Source organism: Bos javanicus, chromosome 13 (genome assembly GCF_032452875.1).
Source record: "Bos javanicus breed banteng chromosome 13, ARS-OSU_banteng_1.0, whole genome shotgun sequence".
Classification (NCBI taxonomy): domain Eukaryota; kingdom Metazoa; phylum Chordata; class Mammalia; order Artiodactyla; family Bovidae; genus Bos; species Bos javanicus.
The window spans coordinates 79,352,490-79,368,933 of record NC_083880.1 but is presented as its reverse complement, the minus strand read 5'-3'; the positions used below and the strand labels follow the sequence as shown (position 1 = coordinate 79,368,933).

At 50.9% G+C, this 16,444-nt stretch overlaps 1 protein-coding gene across 2 annotated transcripts in view; it reads left to right on the top strand.

The window, feature by feature from the left end:
- Positions 1-5,985, top strand: part of ATP9A (ATPase phospholipid transporting 9A (putative)) — a 127,052-nt gene extending 121,067 nt beyond the window's left edge. For both annotated transcript variants that reach the window (XM_061437975.1, XM_061437976.1), the window contains exons 27-28: positions 106-309; positions 1,571-5,985. In XM_061437975.1, the coding sequence (XP_061293959.1) occupies positions 106-309; positions 1,571-1,707 (341 nt within the window). In that variant the 3' untranslated portion in view covers positions 1,708-5,985. The remainder of the gene's footprint in view (positions 1-105; positions 310-1,570) is intronic.
- The last annotated feature ends 10,459 nt before the right edge of the window (positions 5,986-16,444 follow it).

Genomic DNA, 16,444 nt, shown 5'->3' with positions numbered 1-16,444 from the left:
CCCCCTCCCACGCGGACCCCCTCCCACACGGACCTGCGCCCCACGTGGAGCCCCTCCCCACGCGGACCCCCCACGCAGACCCCCTCACACACGGACCCCCCGCAGGGAGCACCATCATGTACGGGGCGCTGCTGCTGTTCGAATCGGAGTTCGTGCACATCGTGGCCATCTCCTTCACGTCGCTCATCCTCACGGAGCTGCTCATGGTGGCCCTGACCATCCAGACGTGGCACTGGCTGATGACGGTGGCCGAGCTGCTCAGCCTGGCCTGCTACGTCGCCTCCCTGGTGTTCCTCCACGAGTTCATCGGTAAGGGCCCTGCCCACCCCCGACGCAGACACACACAGCCTGCCCATCGGGTGGACGGGTCTCAACTTGGGAAGAGAGGCGGCCCCGCGTGGCCTGGGCCCTGTGTGCAGCAGGCCTTTGCACTCAGCAGCCCTCCTTGTCTCACTGGCATCCCGTGGGGCAAGGGACCGTTGACAGTCGGCCTCCTGGAACTGAGGCCGGTGGGCGTGATCTCAGTGCTGAGTGTGGTCTTTAAACCACGCCCCGTGCCCGCTGGCTTAGAAGGGGATTTGTTTAATGTGAGGACCTGTTGGGCTTTCTCCAGGGAGCTGGTCACTGTGCTGGGCTCCGTGGAGCTGGTGCGCCAAGTCAGGCTTGCTGCAGAGTAAGTGACAGTCAGCAGGACTTAACACTGCTCTTGGCTCGAGAAGCTCTGCCTTATCGCAAAGGCATCTTCCATCCCGCCTCTTGTTTATCAGCAAACTGCTCCTTAAGATTTTGATAAGGCAGCATTCCGTCGGAAGGTGAAGTCTTAGAACAGTTTCACACTCGCTTGAAAAGCCTCCCTTCGGGTTTTGTGAGCACCCACATGTGCGCTTCAGTGCTTGGCTCCGGGAGTCACAGAGGCTTGCCAGACAAGCCTGCCCCCAGGAGCTTCAGTCATTGCTTTAGACGCGGACCTGCCCTAGGACTGGGCAAGCAGCCCATGGGGGGGCCTTCGGGGTGGCACTTAGTAGGTGCTTACTCAGTGCCCACTGCATTTCCCCAGCTTCTGCTCAAGAGGCAGGGGAGATGCCCCCAGTTCTCCTGGTACTCACTAGCTGTCGCTCCTCTCGCAAAAACCACCTAACCGCAGGGACGACTGTCCTGCAGCCAGGAGGGGATCTCACGCCAGCCCCCCTGCCCCCAAGGTCATGCTCGTCCTGACCAGGGGTCTCCACCCCCTCGTTCCGCCCTCAGACCTGGCTCCAGCTTCTGTGACTATTGCCGAGATGAAGGCAAAAAGCCGCTCCGAAGCAGAACCATGTGTTTGAGTGTCCCTTTCTGCCAGGTTTAGAAAGAAAAACCTCCAGCTGTCAGATTCCAAACCAAAAGCACCTGGAAGGCCCCGCCCCCTCACCCCCCACGCCGTAGTTTTCCTTTCCCAGTTGTTGAAAGTAGCATTTCACGGAAGATCCGGAAGCCGCAGAAGCAGGTCAGAGGGAGGAGGGGAGCGCAGCTGTCCGGCCGATGGCCGGGCGCCTCCTACCCCCACCCACCGCTGTGCTCTGTCTGCCCGCAGACGTGTACTTCATCGCCACGCTGTCCTTCCTGTGGAAAGTGTCCGTCATCACCCTGGTCAGCTGTCTGCCCCTCTACGTCCTCAAGTACCTGCGACGACGGTTCTCGCCTCCCAGCTACTCGAAGCTCACGTCCTAGGCCGAGCACAGGAGGGGACCCCGGGCTGCGCACACGCCTGGCGGGCAGAGTCCAAGCCGCTTCCTGTTGACCTCCGCCCGGGGACTGTGCGGGCCCACTGCCGAGGCTCTGGGCTTCTGCGGAGCCGTGGCCTGGCACATGCAGGAGGCAGGCGCCCGAGGGCCCCCACAGGCCTGTCTGAGCCCCTGGCGGTTCACGGAGGACTGAACGTGACTCTGAAACCCCGTGGCCCAGCCAAGAGGTTGGCCCGTGCGTCGCCATGCAGGCTTCCTTACGACTTGAATTTCGTTGTCCTGTGCTAAAAGTTTCTGTCCAGTTGAAAACTGTAGAGGGTTTCTTGTTGTTGTTTTAAACCATCCCAACGTGTGTGCACTTTTTACATTTTTCTGCCCTTAAGATAACTGGTTTCAGAGAAAGATAGAGCTCCTGGTGTCGGTTTGGGGGAAAAGACGGTGCTGTTTGGTTAAAAAAGTTCAGCAGACGGTAATCTAAGTTTTGAAATGCTAAATATCCTCTCGAAGGCAGCCTGGCTTGTTGAAACGGCTCTGGATTCCTGGTACTACAAAAAAGCTGTGAGAAGGGAGTGAGAGAGGCACGTTATCCTTCCCCCAGCTCAGCGTCTACAGCCCCAGCGTTCACGTTAACGTCACCTACCACCTCGTAAAAGAATTTCAAAAGTGTTATCTTGCTTCGTTTGGACCTGGTAACAATTACAAAGCCCGTGGCTATCTGAGGACACCCTGGGACTTTGTTCTTTTTCAGCAGGAAACGTGCCACTGGGCGGCCCCTCGTCGTGCCGACAGCGTGACAAGAGACTCAGTTAATTCTTTAGACAACGTCGCACATGTGGCTCAGACCCTCCGAGTCCGAAGTGGAAAGGTCAGGGACAGGAGTCTTGACGTCCACAGCAGTCTGTTTCCAGTTAGGAGGGATTGCTGAGGATGCAGCGACAAAGGGGGACGTGTCTTAGCATGTTGCGGGTCATCGGTGGCAGCTTTGAGTGAGAAGCCTGGGGTGGGGGAAGGCCTGGGCTGCAGCTCTGCAGTCAGGGCTCGCTTGTACTGCCTCCGGATTTCAAGGGAAGCTTGCTCAAAGGCAGCCGCGAGTGGAGATTCCTCTCCCCAACCAGGGTGGGGCCCTTGCGCAACTGTTTCTTATAAAGCCATGGCTTCTGGTTTCAGAGGAAGAAGAGACTTTGCGAGCGCTGGCCGTGGCCCGGCAAAGCTTTCTTGGGTTTTCAAGTCTCCCTCCAGAAGCCACATGTGCGTGCCAGAAGGGTTAGGTTGGTGGATCTGCAAGAGCTGATCGTGCTTGAGATCTTAGATTTGTGATAAATTCTTTCTGACTGTGTCCCCTCCAGCTCTTTGGCCTGGTTCTTCTTGTGCTTCAGAAGTGTAAGTTGTGGCCACCCCTCCACGGGTAGGCCCGCCCTTGGATTGCTGGGGACACCAGGTCCTTGCGTTTGGACCGCTGATACGCTGATGTGTTTCCGTTGCCCTCTTAAAACTTTATAGAATGACAGTAAGTTGCAGGCGTTGCTAGATTGACTATGACATCACTTCTATTTTTGTTTCCAAGATTCTGCAGTTTTGTGAGATTTTTCCCATTCTGTCCCAGCCATTTCTGCCCCACAGGAAATAAATGTTGCATTAAATGAATGGTTATTTAGGAAGAAGATCTTGCTCCAAAACTTTGAGAAAGGCTGAGCCAGTCTGACGTCTTTGCTGGGTGATTTTATGTGGTTTCAGAGGTGGGACGGGAGGAAGGTGTGCTCAGCGTTCTCGCACCTGTCTGTCTGTCTGGAAGTCAGCCCTGTCGACTCAGGAGTCTGAAGGTCCTTCTCCCCTTTCTCAAACCCTGACCTTGACCTTGTTCACAGACAGGTGATGGCTTCCACAGGAAGGTCTCCTGGAACCCTCAGTAGGAAATGTTTAGATTAACAGCAGAGATGGGGAATGAAGATGGTCTCTTTGGATTTTTTTTTTACTTCCCAACTTTGATCGAGGTGCTTGAGTTGACTTGACTGAACTCCTTACTGGCATCTGAGAGGGAGAAAGGGTCGAGGGGAGTGGAGGAAGCGGTGCCCGGAGGTCGCACATGCTGTTTTGTGCTGTGCACAAACCCGCTTGCTCAGTCTGTCGACCACACCCCGGTGGAGGCAACCAAGAGCTGAGGATCCAACGTGCGAGTGGAGATGGGAGACCGTGGCCACCTCAGAGAGCTGCCCTGCCAGCAGGCAGCCTGTTCCTGCCGCCTGCAGGAGTGCCGAGTGTCTAGGAAAACATACACCCACTTCTCAAATGCTGGAGACGCGCAGGGTGGGAGCCGTGAGGCAGCTGAGGGTACTGGATCCTGACCTGCACACATCAGACGTAATCCTATAGAGCCAGTGCACACGGGCGCTTCCCGGCTTAGCCTCTCTGTGGGCAGAAGACAAGGACAGAAGCAAAACCCCCCATTTTACAGGAAGCTCCTGAGTCATAATCCTGAAGCATAAGAATTCTGTTCACCACCTGGGAAGGAATTTAGGAAGCGCCGTTGACAGCTTGGAGAGGTCCCTTCACCTTGGAACTCAGTGGCCCCAAGTCTCCCACAGCCAGTTTGATTGGAAGCCAGAGGACCCCACCCCCACCCCCTCCCCGGCACACAGGCACAGTGCTGTTTAAAGACTTTCCTTCAAAGTTTAACAAAAAAAAATGACACCTCCTCCTGCCCTGCAACAATACTAGATACTTCTTTTGTTATTGATGATGATTTCTTGTCTTTTTTGGCGATGGTGGTCTGCGTAGGCAGGTGAGCACTCCGTGTGGTGTGTCTTTTCCCTCCTCCGTTCCCTCCTCTCTTTCTCCAGGGGAATGACCCGACGAGCTTCTCTGGCTTGAGTGACTTCCTGTCTCAGCCTGCCTTGATGCCCGTTTTGAGAGCCTGTATGCCCCCGTGTGCGTTCCCAGTGGTGCTTGGTGAGGCTGGCCACACTGACTCGGGCTGCTTGGGGCAAAGGACGTTTCCCCGAAGCGAAGAAGGGCAAGCCAGGCAGCACCTACACTTTGGAGCAGGACCATCTGTTTACAGCCACCTGGAGCTGGGAGGCCGAGAGCTGAGATTGCTCCTGCTTCATTGTATCCAGATCCCAGACTGACTTTCCTAGCGAAACCCTTTTCTGTAGCAGTGATGTTAAATGCCAGCGTCTGCTTACCCTTTTCCCCGTATGGTTTCTGCTGAAAATTTAGACTATGCTGACAGTACTTTTGAATGTATTTTGAGCTTTTGTGCTCACTGGGAACTGACACGATCATGCCTATTTTTCCTCCCCCAGACTTTTGCTTTCATACTTTTGTTTTGTTTTTCCAAGGGTGGGGATGGAACGCCCTTGAGCGTTGATGGGGCAGCATTTTAAACCTCCGCCAAAATTGCAAATGGGACCTATATGTTCTTCTGCTCCATCCTTTTTAAGGCCAACACCCATCAGCCATTTTTATCTTTGACCTTTTTTGCGTGTTTGGAATGTGTGTGTGTGTGTGAGCGCATGACGTCACCTCAAGTGTTTGAAAGACGTTCGTGGTTTTCACCGTGTTAGAATCCTGTCAGTCATGGTTTCCTTTTTCATTAAGAAATACGCAAGGAGCTTTGCAAAGGCAGCAGACTTGATTTCTCTCACCTTCTTTTAACGTAAAGCACTTTTTTTTGTCGTTTATATATACTTCTTAGGAAATAGTCCCATGAATTATGTCCACTCTCTCTTAGGAAAACGTGTGTATGTTACGCTTTTGTGTGCAACCCAGAAGCACGGGGGCAGTGTGGCAGCGCTCGGGGATTTGCAGGATCTTCTCCAGCCAGCACCTTGCGCCCAGAGTCTGGTCTTCTCCATCACAGTGTGGCTGGAGGCACTGTCTGTCGGTGTTGCTGGGCAATGTCTGTGAATATTGTATTTGTTGGGGGGCAGCTGGGGAGGGGGCATGGTATTTGCAAAAAAAAAAAAAAAATTGTGGCTCATTTATTGCTCTGTTGTCATAGGTCTGACTGAATTCCTCTAGGGCTCCTTGACTTCCTCATTAGTAGATTATCTGTAACCCTCACGGCAGATACTCACCAGGACAGCGTTTTTTGATTAGAGAGGAGCTCTGGTACAGAACTTGAATTTAGCAGGAACTCCCAGATGATTTACATTCTTGATCCCGTGATGACACACATGTGATCCTGCGTGATTCTGAACGGTTCTGTTTTCATTGTGTGCCAGCGTGGCCCGTTGCTGTTGCCCAATAAAGCTTGTGTACTTTATGCCTTCGGGGATCATTTTAATTTGTGCGGAAACATGAAATTCTGGTGTCAGAATGAGAGCTTTTTATGAGAATGCTATTTTGTGTGTGTCTTGTACATAAAAAGTAAAGAGCTTTTTCTCTGGGTAAAGAACTATCTCAATTTCAGCAAAAAAACCGCCACAAATCCATGCGTTATTTATTATTCTGTACTGTTGCCTATTCCAGACATGTTAGAACTTTAAAAAATGATCTCTGTTAAAAAAGGCAAACATTCATGATTCATATTTTATTTATACCCACAGTCTTTGATTGCTTTGAGTATGTTTTATTGGGGGCTTCCCTTCTGGCTCAGTGGTAAAGAATCTGCCTGCTGATGCAGAATACATGGGTTCAGTCCCTGAGTCAGGAAGATCCCCCGGAGGAGAAAATGGCAACTCATTCCAGTATTCTTGCCCGGAAAATCCCATAGACAGAGGAGCCTGGCGGGCTACATACAGTCTATGGAGTCACAAAGAACCAGACACAGCTGAGCAACCAACCAACTACCTTTTGTTAAGTGACAGAAGATTCAGGATCACAGTCACTTAAGTTTTAGGGAAAAGAGGTTTTGAAGCTATTGTGTAGAATGCAGAGGACAATGTGTTTCATTCAACATGTTTGTCAACCAGGGGCGATTTTGTCCTGCAGGGGACATGGGCAATGTCTGAAGTCATTTTTGGTTGTCACAGCTTGGGGGGTGTGCTCCGCTGGGATCCAGCGAGGACCCTGCAGGGACGCTGCAGGTCACCCTCCATGTCACCGGGCAAGCCCACCCACCACAGAGGATCACCCAACCCAGCGTCCGAAGTGTTGAGGCTGAGAAACCCACGCGCATCCTGCACACGTCAGTTCTGCCCTCTGTAGGAGCCTTCATTTCCAGAGGAGCCCAGCAGTATAAACTCCTTGTCTCAAGAAGCCGGTTAGCATCCAACGGGCCAAATGTTTTAATTAGCAGCTCTTAGCAGTGCAGGCTGCTGGTGTCCTCTCGCTGGCTGTCAGCTGAAAGGGCCGTTCTCAGCTTACGGATTAGAGAGGGGATTGTACATTAGCTGTGCCCCCGTCAGCGGCGGCTCCCTGGGCCCATGGGGGACGCATGCGCTCCAGGGCAGAGGGATGGTACTTTTCCTAACCGCTTGCGGTCGATGTAAAGGCTTCAGACCACACTTGCCTGCTGTGAAATTCCATGACCGTGCAGGCACTGCTCCCGCCGCGCCGCTAGGGGGCACCTGAGGATCAAAAGACCTTTCTATTTCCTGTTTTCACCAGCCCGCCGGGCCCTCCATACCCGACTGTTGTTTCAAGATGCTGCTTTCATAGCTTCAGAATTTTATTTCATGGCCAACGGCTCCCTTAAAAACAGACATTTCTTTTTATGTTGTTGACCGGACTGTTTTGCTGGACTTAGCTTGAAAAAAAAAAAAAAACAACCCAGCAAGATGGGAGCAGGGTGAGATGAATATTTATTTGATCTCGTATATTTGCATTTTTGAATAATTGGCAACTGGGAAGCCTTGCCCTCCTCGCTGCTCTTCGGGCTAATAAGGTTTAGAGACGAAATGTTCCATCACCCCAAGTACTTTAGCTGTTTTTGTTATGAAACTTTTCAGGGTGACATGAAACCCTGCGGTATTTGTGAGCTGATCTGTAAATGATGGATTTGCTCACCTCAAAATAGAACTGTAGTCGCTCCAGACTTTCCACAAGTCGGAGCACAGTAACAGAATTCATTCAGGACTTGCTAATTTCCTACTTTAAATGGGTTACATAACAGAGCGTCCCGCCTTCTCGCCTCTCAAAACTGCCCATGAAGTGATGGTGAGATGTATCGTTAAAAGCTAGAAATAGCTTTGCTAAACTCTGGGAAAAAGATGAGTTTGTTGTTTTTTTTTTTTCCTTCTAATAGTCCCCCCTTCCCTTTTCTCATCCAAACATTGCATAATGTTAAAAAAAAAAAAGTCAAATCTTTCCGTGGGATTTAATTTCGTTCTCCATGTGGCTGTGGTCGGAGGGGTAACTTAAGTACTTTGGGGGCTGGCAGATTTTTGGAGGGTCACGCACTCCCGGATCGGTTTTCATCTGAAGCTTTAGCAGAGAAAGACACCCGATCCTGGGGTTTTTCCCCTTCCCTTCCCCCCGCCTTTTGTGGATGAGTTATCTACAATGTAGCATCTTTTCAGAAAGCCTGCCTTCTCATAGGCATGCCAGAGTAAAGCCACACTCCACTTTCCATATTGAGGTTTTGATTTTGAAATGGATTTGCCTTAAAATTTGGGGTAATTGGATCATATGTAAAGTCCCCAGCCCCACAACGTACGTTCAGTGACCAGCCAGGTCTCATATCTTAGAACTCAACCTGCAGGTTCTTTTGCTTACGTCTGGAGTTTGGTGTTTCCAAGAGATTTAAGAACTTTTTTTTTTTTCCCCCTTTTATTGGGTCTAGATAAACCCAGGAATATATATTATTTTACTTCCTTCCAGAAAGATTGCCGAATCCAAAAATGAGGGATCAGAGTTGTGTGGAATATACTGATATTTTAATTCATTCTTTTGCTAAATATTTACTGAGCACCTACCATGTGCTGGGTACTGTTCTTTGGGCTGGAGGCACAGGGGAGAACAAGATGGATAATCCCTGCCCTCGTAATGATTATCGTCTTCTGTGTGGGAGACATGGGACATGCAGATACAGACTCCAGTGTCCTCTAAAGAAAGCAGGGCGAAGGGGAGACAGAGGGATGATCTGGTATAAGTAAGGAGAGAGGAAGTGATGGGTCAGAGAAGAGCCCTTCGGGGTGGACTGCTGGCACAGAAGCCTGAAGGATGGGAGGAAAGGAACTGGGGGAAGTGGTGTTCAAGTAGCAGGGTGTGCAAAGGCCCTGGGGTTGAAAAGGCTGAGTGTGTTGGAGGAGCAGAAAAGAGGGCGCATGGCCAGGGTGCTGAGATGAGGGCGGGGAGGCAGATGTGCCCCCCACCCCCGTCCATGGCATCCAGACTGAGTGGTATGAGAACCAAGCAAGCGTGTTAAAGTTGGCTCGTGAGTGTGTCAGAAGCTGAACTGTGTCCGAGGGGCCCACTGACCCATCCCTGCCTGTCTCTGTCTCTACCTCTGTGTTCCAAGGGGGTTCCGGTGAGACCATTCCCACTGGAGTCAGCCCTCGCCCATGCCGACTTTCTGCATGACTTCACTGGCATGAGCGACACTAACTCTTACATAAGGGGGAGAAGAAGCTGGTCCTTGGCTGAAGTTTCCTCTTGCTTTTCCAGCAAATACTACAAAGGGTCTCTGTTCAGCCCCGCCTGGGGTGCTGTGAGCAGAGCTGATTGTTGTCAGGCAAGCCCTGGAAAGCCGGCCACCCCTGATGGAGAAGGTGAGGCTGAAGGAAGAACCAGTAGAAGGGACTTAACTGGGTCACGTTCTCTGAAGCTGCCGCATTTCTCGAGTGTGCCCATTTGGGCTGGATTTCGAAGAGGAAGCCCTTTGCAGTCATGAACTGCGTGCGGGAACCCAGGCTGTGTTCAAATTCCTCCTGAAGAAAGAAATAATAACGAGAAACAGGCTGTGGAAAAGAATGTAGTTAGTGTCTTAAAGATGGGCAAATATTCATTCTCATTTGTCCCTTTATGTGAAACAGATTTTTTAAAAGGCAATTGGAGTAGCTAACAACATCCAGAGCCCTGCTGATTCGAGTGGGGCTGAGGGTGGGGGCTCCCCTCGGCCCACATGACTAATCAGACCCAAGAAAAGAGGTGAGCTGATTAGCCTGGAAGTTGCACAGGAATTCTTCAAAGATGCGGCCAGTAATTAGAGTGTAAGATGCTGCTCGCTATGCACATAACTTAGCATAATTTTATTAGGCAGCTCATCACCACCAGAATTAAAATCAAGCCAGAAAAAAAAAAAAAAAACCCGCTCGCCAGGCAGCCTGATGCAGACGTGGAGACTCTCGCTCCAAAACAGCTTCATGCTTGAGAGACACCAGGGGAAACACCACCTTTCTTCTGGGCCTGATGGTGGGCGGGAGGAGAATGAATGCAACGGCCTTTCAGGGAATGGGCTGGAATTCGGTGGGGGGGCGGGCAGCAAAGGGCACCATGCCCTGGACACAGCTGGGATGAGACAGACCCAAATACCCATCCCCACACCTACTGAGTGAACCGAGGCTGATGCCTTAAGTTCTCTGAGCTTCAGTTCCTTGCCTGCTATTAGGAATGGGAGCCCCACCTGTGAGGCCAGCCTCGAGGCTCAGGACACAGCTGTGGTCTTCATTCCAAGCGGAGGGCGGGCTACAGATAGAGGATTGGGTGTCTCTTCCAAGCTCCAAGTCCTTCACAGAAATGGGCTACTGTGCATGTTTTCTTCCCAACCTTGAGGTCACCTGTGTGGATAGAGGTTTTGAAAGATTTCAGACTCTGGGCACAGAGGTCATATCCCGCCTTGACTCTCGCCACGCCTTCCTTGACTTCACAGGTGCTTTCCCTTCAGAAGGCCCTGCTCTGAGCGGCCCCTCTTCCCCGACCCACTCCTTCCAAGACGCAGTACTCGGCATAGGACGCCCACCTGCCCACCTTGCTCGAGGCTGACCTGGACATCCCTGCCCGGGGCTCACACCCCTGCAGGACTGGGGGTAGATGGAGCCAAAGAGGATGTCCCCCAGGCTCTACAGACTCAGCAACTTGGGGTGGAGAATGAGAGTGGATCAGTCATTGGATTGGCAAGTCATTTAACACATTTTTTTTAACATGAAAACAGATTAATAGAGCAGAGGGCAAAATCTGCTTGAGTTTGAAAAAATAAACCAGGAGACTTGAGAGAAGTGAAGGGGAGTGGGTGACGGGAGCCCATGCTGGGGTGCTTCCTCCTGGGCTGGGCTCTTGAGGGTCGTGGAGGGGCGGCTCGGGAGGGACTGACTTCCGGTTTCGTCCTCAGCCAGCCCGGGACCTGGCCCGTGGCGAGGGTTCCATAAACCTTTGTGACTTTGAGTTTGCTTTTTTGTGGTGGTAAAACTTACCCAAAGTGTACCATTTTAAACCTTTTAAAGTGTACGGTTCGGTGGCGTTAAGTCATCGAGCTGTTGTTTTTTGTTTTTATTGGGATGTAGCTGATTTACAGCGTGGTGGTCCCCGAGTTTTAAGAGTGGGCTCTGGAAGATTCAGGAACCGGACGCGAAAAAAGTGGGCCTTGCTGTGTTGTGGCGTTTTACGGTTGAAAGTGCTTTCCCACCTGTCCCTGCTTCTGTGATCGGGAGGTGGTGGTACCCTCATTTTGCAGATGAGAAAAGTGTCGTTGAGAGAGACTACGGTTGAAGCGGGGCCACCGAACAACACAAGTATTCACAGCACTGTTCACAGGCGCCATAAAGGGGAAGCACTCCAGCCGTCCATCGGCTGATGAACGGGTGAACAAGGCGTAGTGTGTCCATCGCTAGGGAATGCTATCCAGCCTTAAAGAGGAGCGAGGCTCTGACACGGCACGACGCGGTGGACCTCGAGAACACTGCCGACTGAAATACACCAGTCACTACAGGCCACACAGGGCTTCCCCGGCGGCTCAGCTGGTAAAGAGTCCGCTGCAACGCGGGAGACCCTGGTTCAATTCCTGGGTCGGGAAGATCCGCTGGAGAAAGGATAGGCTACCCACTCCAGTATTCTTGGGCTTCCCCGGCGGCTCAGCTGGTAAAGAGTCCGCTGCAACGCGGGAGACCCTGGTTCAATTCCTGGGTCGGGAAGATCCGCTGGAGAAAGGATAGGCTACCCACTCCAGTATTCTTGGGCTTCCCTGGTGACTCAGCTGGTAAAGAGTCCGCCTGCAATGTGGAAGACCCTGGTTCAATTCCTGGGTCAGGAAGATCCACTGGAGAAAGGATAGGCTACCCACTCCAGTATTCTTGGGCTTCCCTGGTGACTCAGCTGGTAAAGAGTCTGCCTGCAACGCGGGAGACCCTGGTTCAATTCCTGGGTCGGGAAGATCCGCTGGAGAAAGGATAGGCTACCCACTCCAGTATTCTTGGGCTTCCCTGGTGGCTCAACGGGTAAAGAATCCACCTGCAATGCGGGAGGCCTGGGTTCTGTCCCTGGGTCGGGAAGATCCGCTGGAGAAGGGAAAGGCTACCGGCTCCAGTATTCTGGCCTGGAGATTTCCATGGCCTGCTAAGTCCATGGGGTTGCAAACAGGACACAGCTGAGCGACTTTCACTTTCGTAGGCCACATATTGTGTGATTCCGTAGTTATATGGAAAGTCCAGAAGGGGCAACGCTCTAAAGACAGAAAGACGGTCGGAAGGTGGGGGTGACTTTTAATGGGTGTCTTATGTTCTAAAATTCGATTGTGATGATGGTTGTACCTACACTAAAACATTAATTATACACCATATGGGGGTGTGTAACTTCTATTATATTTTCTAGTATATAACATGTGTCAATTCTGCAAAAAAACAGAAAAGCCAAGCCCTGCCAAACTGTGCCCAGAGCGGCTGCGCCGGTTTCCCATTCCACAGCAGCAGGGGGGCTCCGGCTGCTCCGTGTCTTCGGCGGCACTTGCTGTTGCCCCTTCATTTTGTCATTCCGATAGACGTGTGGTGGTCTCTCTTCATCGTTTTTAACTGTGTGTTCCTAACGGTTGACAACATCGAACATCTTTTCATCTCCTTGGTTGCCACCCACGTCTTCTTTGGTGAAACGTTCCTGTTTTCTCCTTGTTGAATTCTGAGAATTCTTTGTGTGTTCCATATGGAAGTATATTGTTGATTATGTGACCTGCAAAAAATGTTTGCCCACCTGTAGCTTGTCACGTCATTGGCTTTGTCGTCAGTATTGCTCATCCTAGCCACTCTGGGGGGCGGTGCATGGTGGCGTCTCACTGTGGTTCTAATTTACGTCAGATCATTTCTTAGCCTGGTGTGTGGGGTCTTGGTTCAACAGCAGCTCTGGTTTTGTGCAAAGTGCTTTATATACAGAACCTTTCTGAAGAGGGAGAGACTGTCATTATCTTTTCTACCAGCAAGGTTTGAAGAGATTCCGTGACTGGCTCAAGGTCACACAGGTCCTAGTTAAGAGATGGGGAAGGATAGGAACTCAGGTCTGTTGTATTAAAGACAGCTGCCTGTTTGGAGCTATAATCCCCTTTAACCCTCAACTTCAGGCTCCTGGTAAAACGAACAGCCTGACTTCTGTCCAGCAAGCTGCATTCTGTAATGCTTGTCGTGAGAGGTGGAGAAACGCCAGCGAGGACGACGCATGCCCTGTTTATCTGACTCCCGTCATTCCCAGGGACCCTTCTCACCTCCACCCCTGACGTAGCAGCCCCCAGGAAGTTGCCACATCCTCTGGCTGCTGTCATTGTGGCTGTCCCCACCTTCTAATTATGAGCAGAGTCAGCCCTGAGATGGGGTAGAGGTCTCAAGTCATGAGTCATCTCAGGGGTGTTGTCATAAGGAAGAGATCCCCTGGGGTGTCGAAGGGTGCCATTCAATGTTCACGAGCGCCTGTTGGATGCCAGGCAGCTTCTGGGCCCTGGGGATGTGACATTCATGGCCCCCCCTCTGAAGGAGCTTTTGTCTTATTTGGAGGAGAAACAAGCATCACTAAATCTTTGATCAGATATCCCTTCTCAGAGAGGTCTTTCCTGACCACCATGTCTAACTTCCCCTGTAGCTCCCTGACACTTTGCCACGCTCAGTAGCTCAGGCGTGTGACCCCATGGACTGTAGCCCGGCAGGCTCCTCTGCCTGTGGGATTCTCCAGGCAAGAATACTGGAGTGGGTTGCCATGCCCTCCTCCAGGGGATCTTCCCGACCCAGGGATCGAACCTGTGTCTCCTGCATTGGCAGGCGGATTCCTTACCCATTCAGCCACCTGGGAAGCCCCTCCTTACCCCTTACCCTGCTGTATTTGTCCTCAGGCACTTAGGACTATTAGAGCCTTTTTTTTTTTGGTTGTTTTCTTTGTTTTTTTCCCCCAGTATTGCCCACTAAAAGGTATGCTCTTGACTTATTGGCTATTCTGAGTACCTAGAAAAAGGTCACACACAGTGAGTGTTCAATAAATGTGGAGTGAATACGTGAAGTAAGCAAATAAGGTAACTGCATTTTGCAACGATGACTGTGATGAAATTCAATCAGGGTATCATTAGGGAGGCTGGAGTGGGGTAGGGGTGAGGGATAAGGACTGTATATAGCTATCTCAGACTTGGTGGCCAGGGAAAGGTGAATTTTGAGCTTGAATCTGAGAGTTGAAAGGAACCAGGATTCCTAGGTATGAGAAATAAGAGTATTGGAGGCAGAGGAAAAGCATGTGCAAATGCCCTGTGGCAGGAAGTTCTCAGGGTGTTGAGGGAGAAAAAGAGGAGCCGTGGCCCCTGCGCTGATGAGTGGCAGGAAGTGAGTATTGTTATCTGGTAGAAAGGCATCCGTTTACCGCCCTGGGGCTGTCTCCACCAGGCCAGAGCTCCTGGCCTTCTGACCTTTCCTGGCCAGCTTAGACAATGGACCTGCTGAAATTTCCATAGACCGAAATGTCAAGGATGTGGCTCATACCCCGGACCACATTGCTTGCCCCAGGTATGACTGATTTTTTTTTCTCCAGGTCCAGGGTTGTGGCTTTTGGTAGCTGGATCAAACCATGAGAAAGCTCTTGATTCTTGAGAGAATATCCACTGGGCTCAGGAGATGCCTCTCACAAAAGAAACTTCTGTGAACCACATGGCTTTCAAATGGGGCTGAGTGTGCTGTGTCTTCCACCTGTTTTGTCTCATTGAGTCCTCACAGTAACTGTGTGGTTGGAATTAAACTCCTCTGACAGATAAGGAGAGCAAGGTACACTTATACTCCAGACCTGGCTGATTAACTCCCTGTGAAATGCTGGGCAGATGATGTGCTCTGAGCCTGAGGGTTTTCATCCATGCGTGTACATGCTGTTTGTTTAGTCTCTTAAGTCGTATCCGACTCTTTTGCAACCCCATGGACTGTAGCCCGCCAGGCTCCTTTGTCCATAGGCGTTCCCAGACAAGAATACTGGAGTGGGTTGCCATTTCCTTCTCCAAGTGATCTTCCCGACCCAGGGATCAAACCCACATTTCCTGCACTGGCGAGCGGATTTTTTTTTTTTTTTTTAACCACTGAGCTACCTTGGAAACCTGAGTGTATGCATGCCTAGTCCCTAATTGATAACGCTTGTTGGGAGAAATAAATGTATTGATATATGGGAGATGGCCAGTATGGCGCATGAACACATAAAGCCATCCTGTATCAGTTACAGCTCCATGTTTGCATACAACCAAAATCAGCGGTGGCAAAGCTTAGCCAAGAATTGGGGGAGGGAGGATTTATTGTCAGACTGGAGCTTGGGCTTGGAACAGACAGAACCAGGATATGCTGGGATACAGCTAGCAGGAGCTAATCCACCTACAGTCAGGTTACTGCAGCTTGTTTTATCACCTCTGGCTTTATTTAATCCATCAATAGACATGAGTCAATGGACATGAGTTTGAGCAGGTTCCGGGAGTTAGTGATGGACAGGGAAGCCTGGCGTGCTGCAGTCCATGGGGTCGCAGAGTCGGACACGACTGAGTGACTGAACTGAACTGAACCTCACATCACTCCAGAGTTAAAGTCCTGGTGGAAGAATCTGATGAATCCAGTTTGGGTTGCATGGCCAGGTATTTTGACTCACAGTTCCTCCAGATGGTCTACCATGGGGAAGAGGTAAGTTTTAAAAGGATTGTTTTTGTTTCACCAAGAAGAAAAGGCAAATGGACGTTTGGTGGTCAAAGAATAACTGTTCCTTACAGTAATAATGCTGGCTTTGCCCCTGAACTCCCTGATCAAGATGTTCCCTCTCTGGGTTTCGGTTCCCACTCTGAAATGAAGGCACTAAGTTCCACACCAGGGTGACCCTCAGGGTCTCTGGAAGAATTTTAGAAAAATGAAGACACGTTCTTTTGATCAGCTTTGAAAACGTGTCCCGGAAGTCCCTCTTACATCTCATTGGCCAATACCAAGATACCCGCCCACCCCTAAACCAATCACTGTTGAGAGAGGAACGCAGGATGACCAATCAGATTTGACCCCTGCTTTTCATTGTTCACGTGGCTCAGAAGGTTAAGAATCTGCCTGCAATGCAGGAGACATAGGTTTGATCCCTGGGTCAGGAAGATCCCCTGGAGAAGGAAATGGCAACCCACTCCAGAATTCTTGCCTGGAGAATCCCATGGACAGAGGAGCCTGGTGGGCTGCAGTCCATGGGGTCACAGTCAGACACGACTGAATGAGTAACACTTTTTCACTTTCTCCGAAGCCACTGTGGGAGAGGCAATTGACTGACCCCAGCATGGTCTGCAATGCTTTCTCTCTCTCTTGTTAGACGGACTTTTTGAACCAGTGAAGCTTGGGTGGTGGTCCTGGGGTCCTTCTCAGTCCGGAAGTAGCCATAAAGGTTGTGCCCTT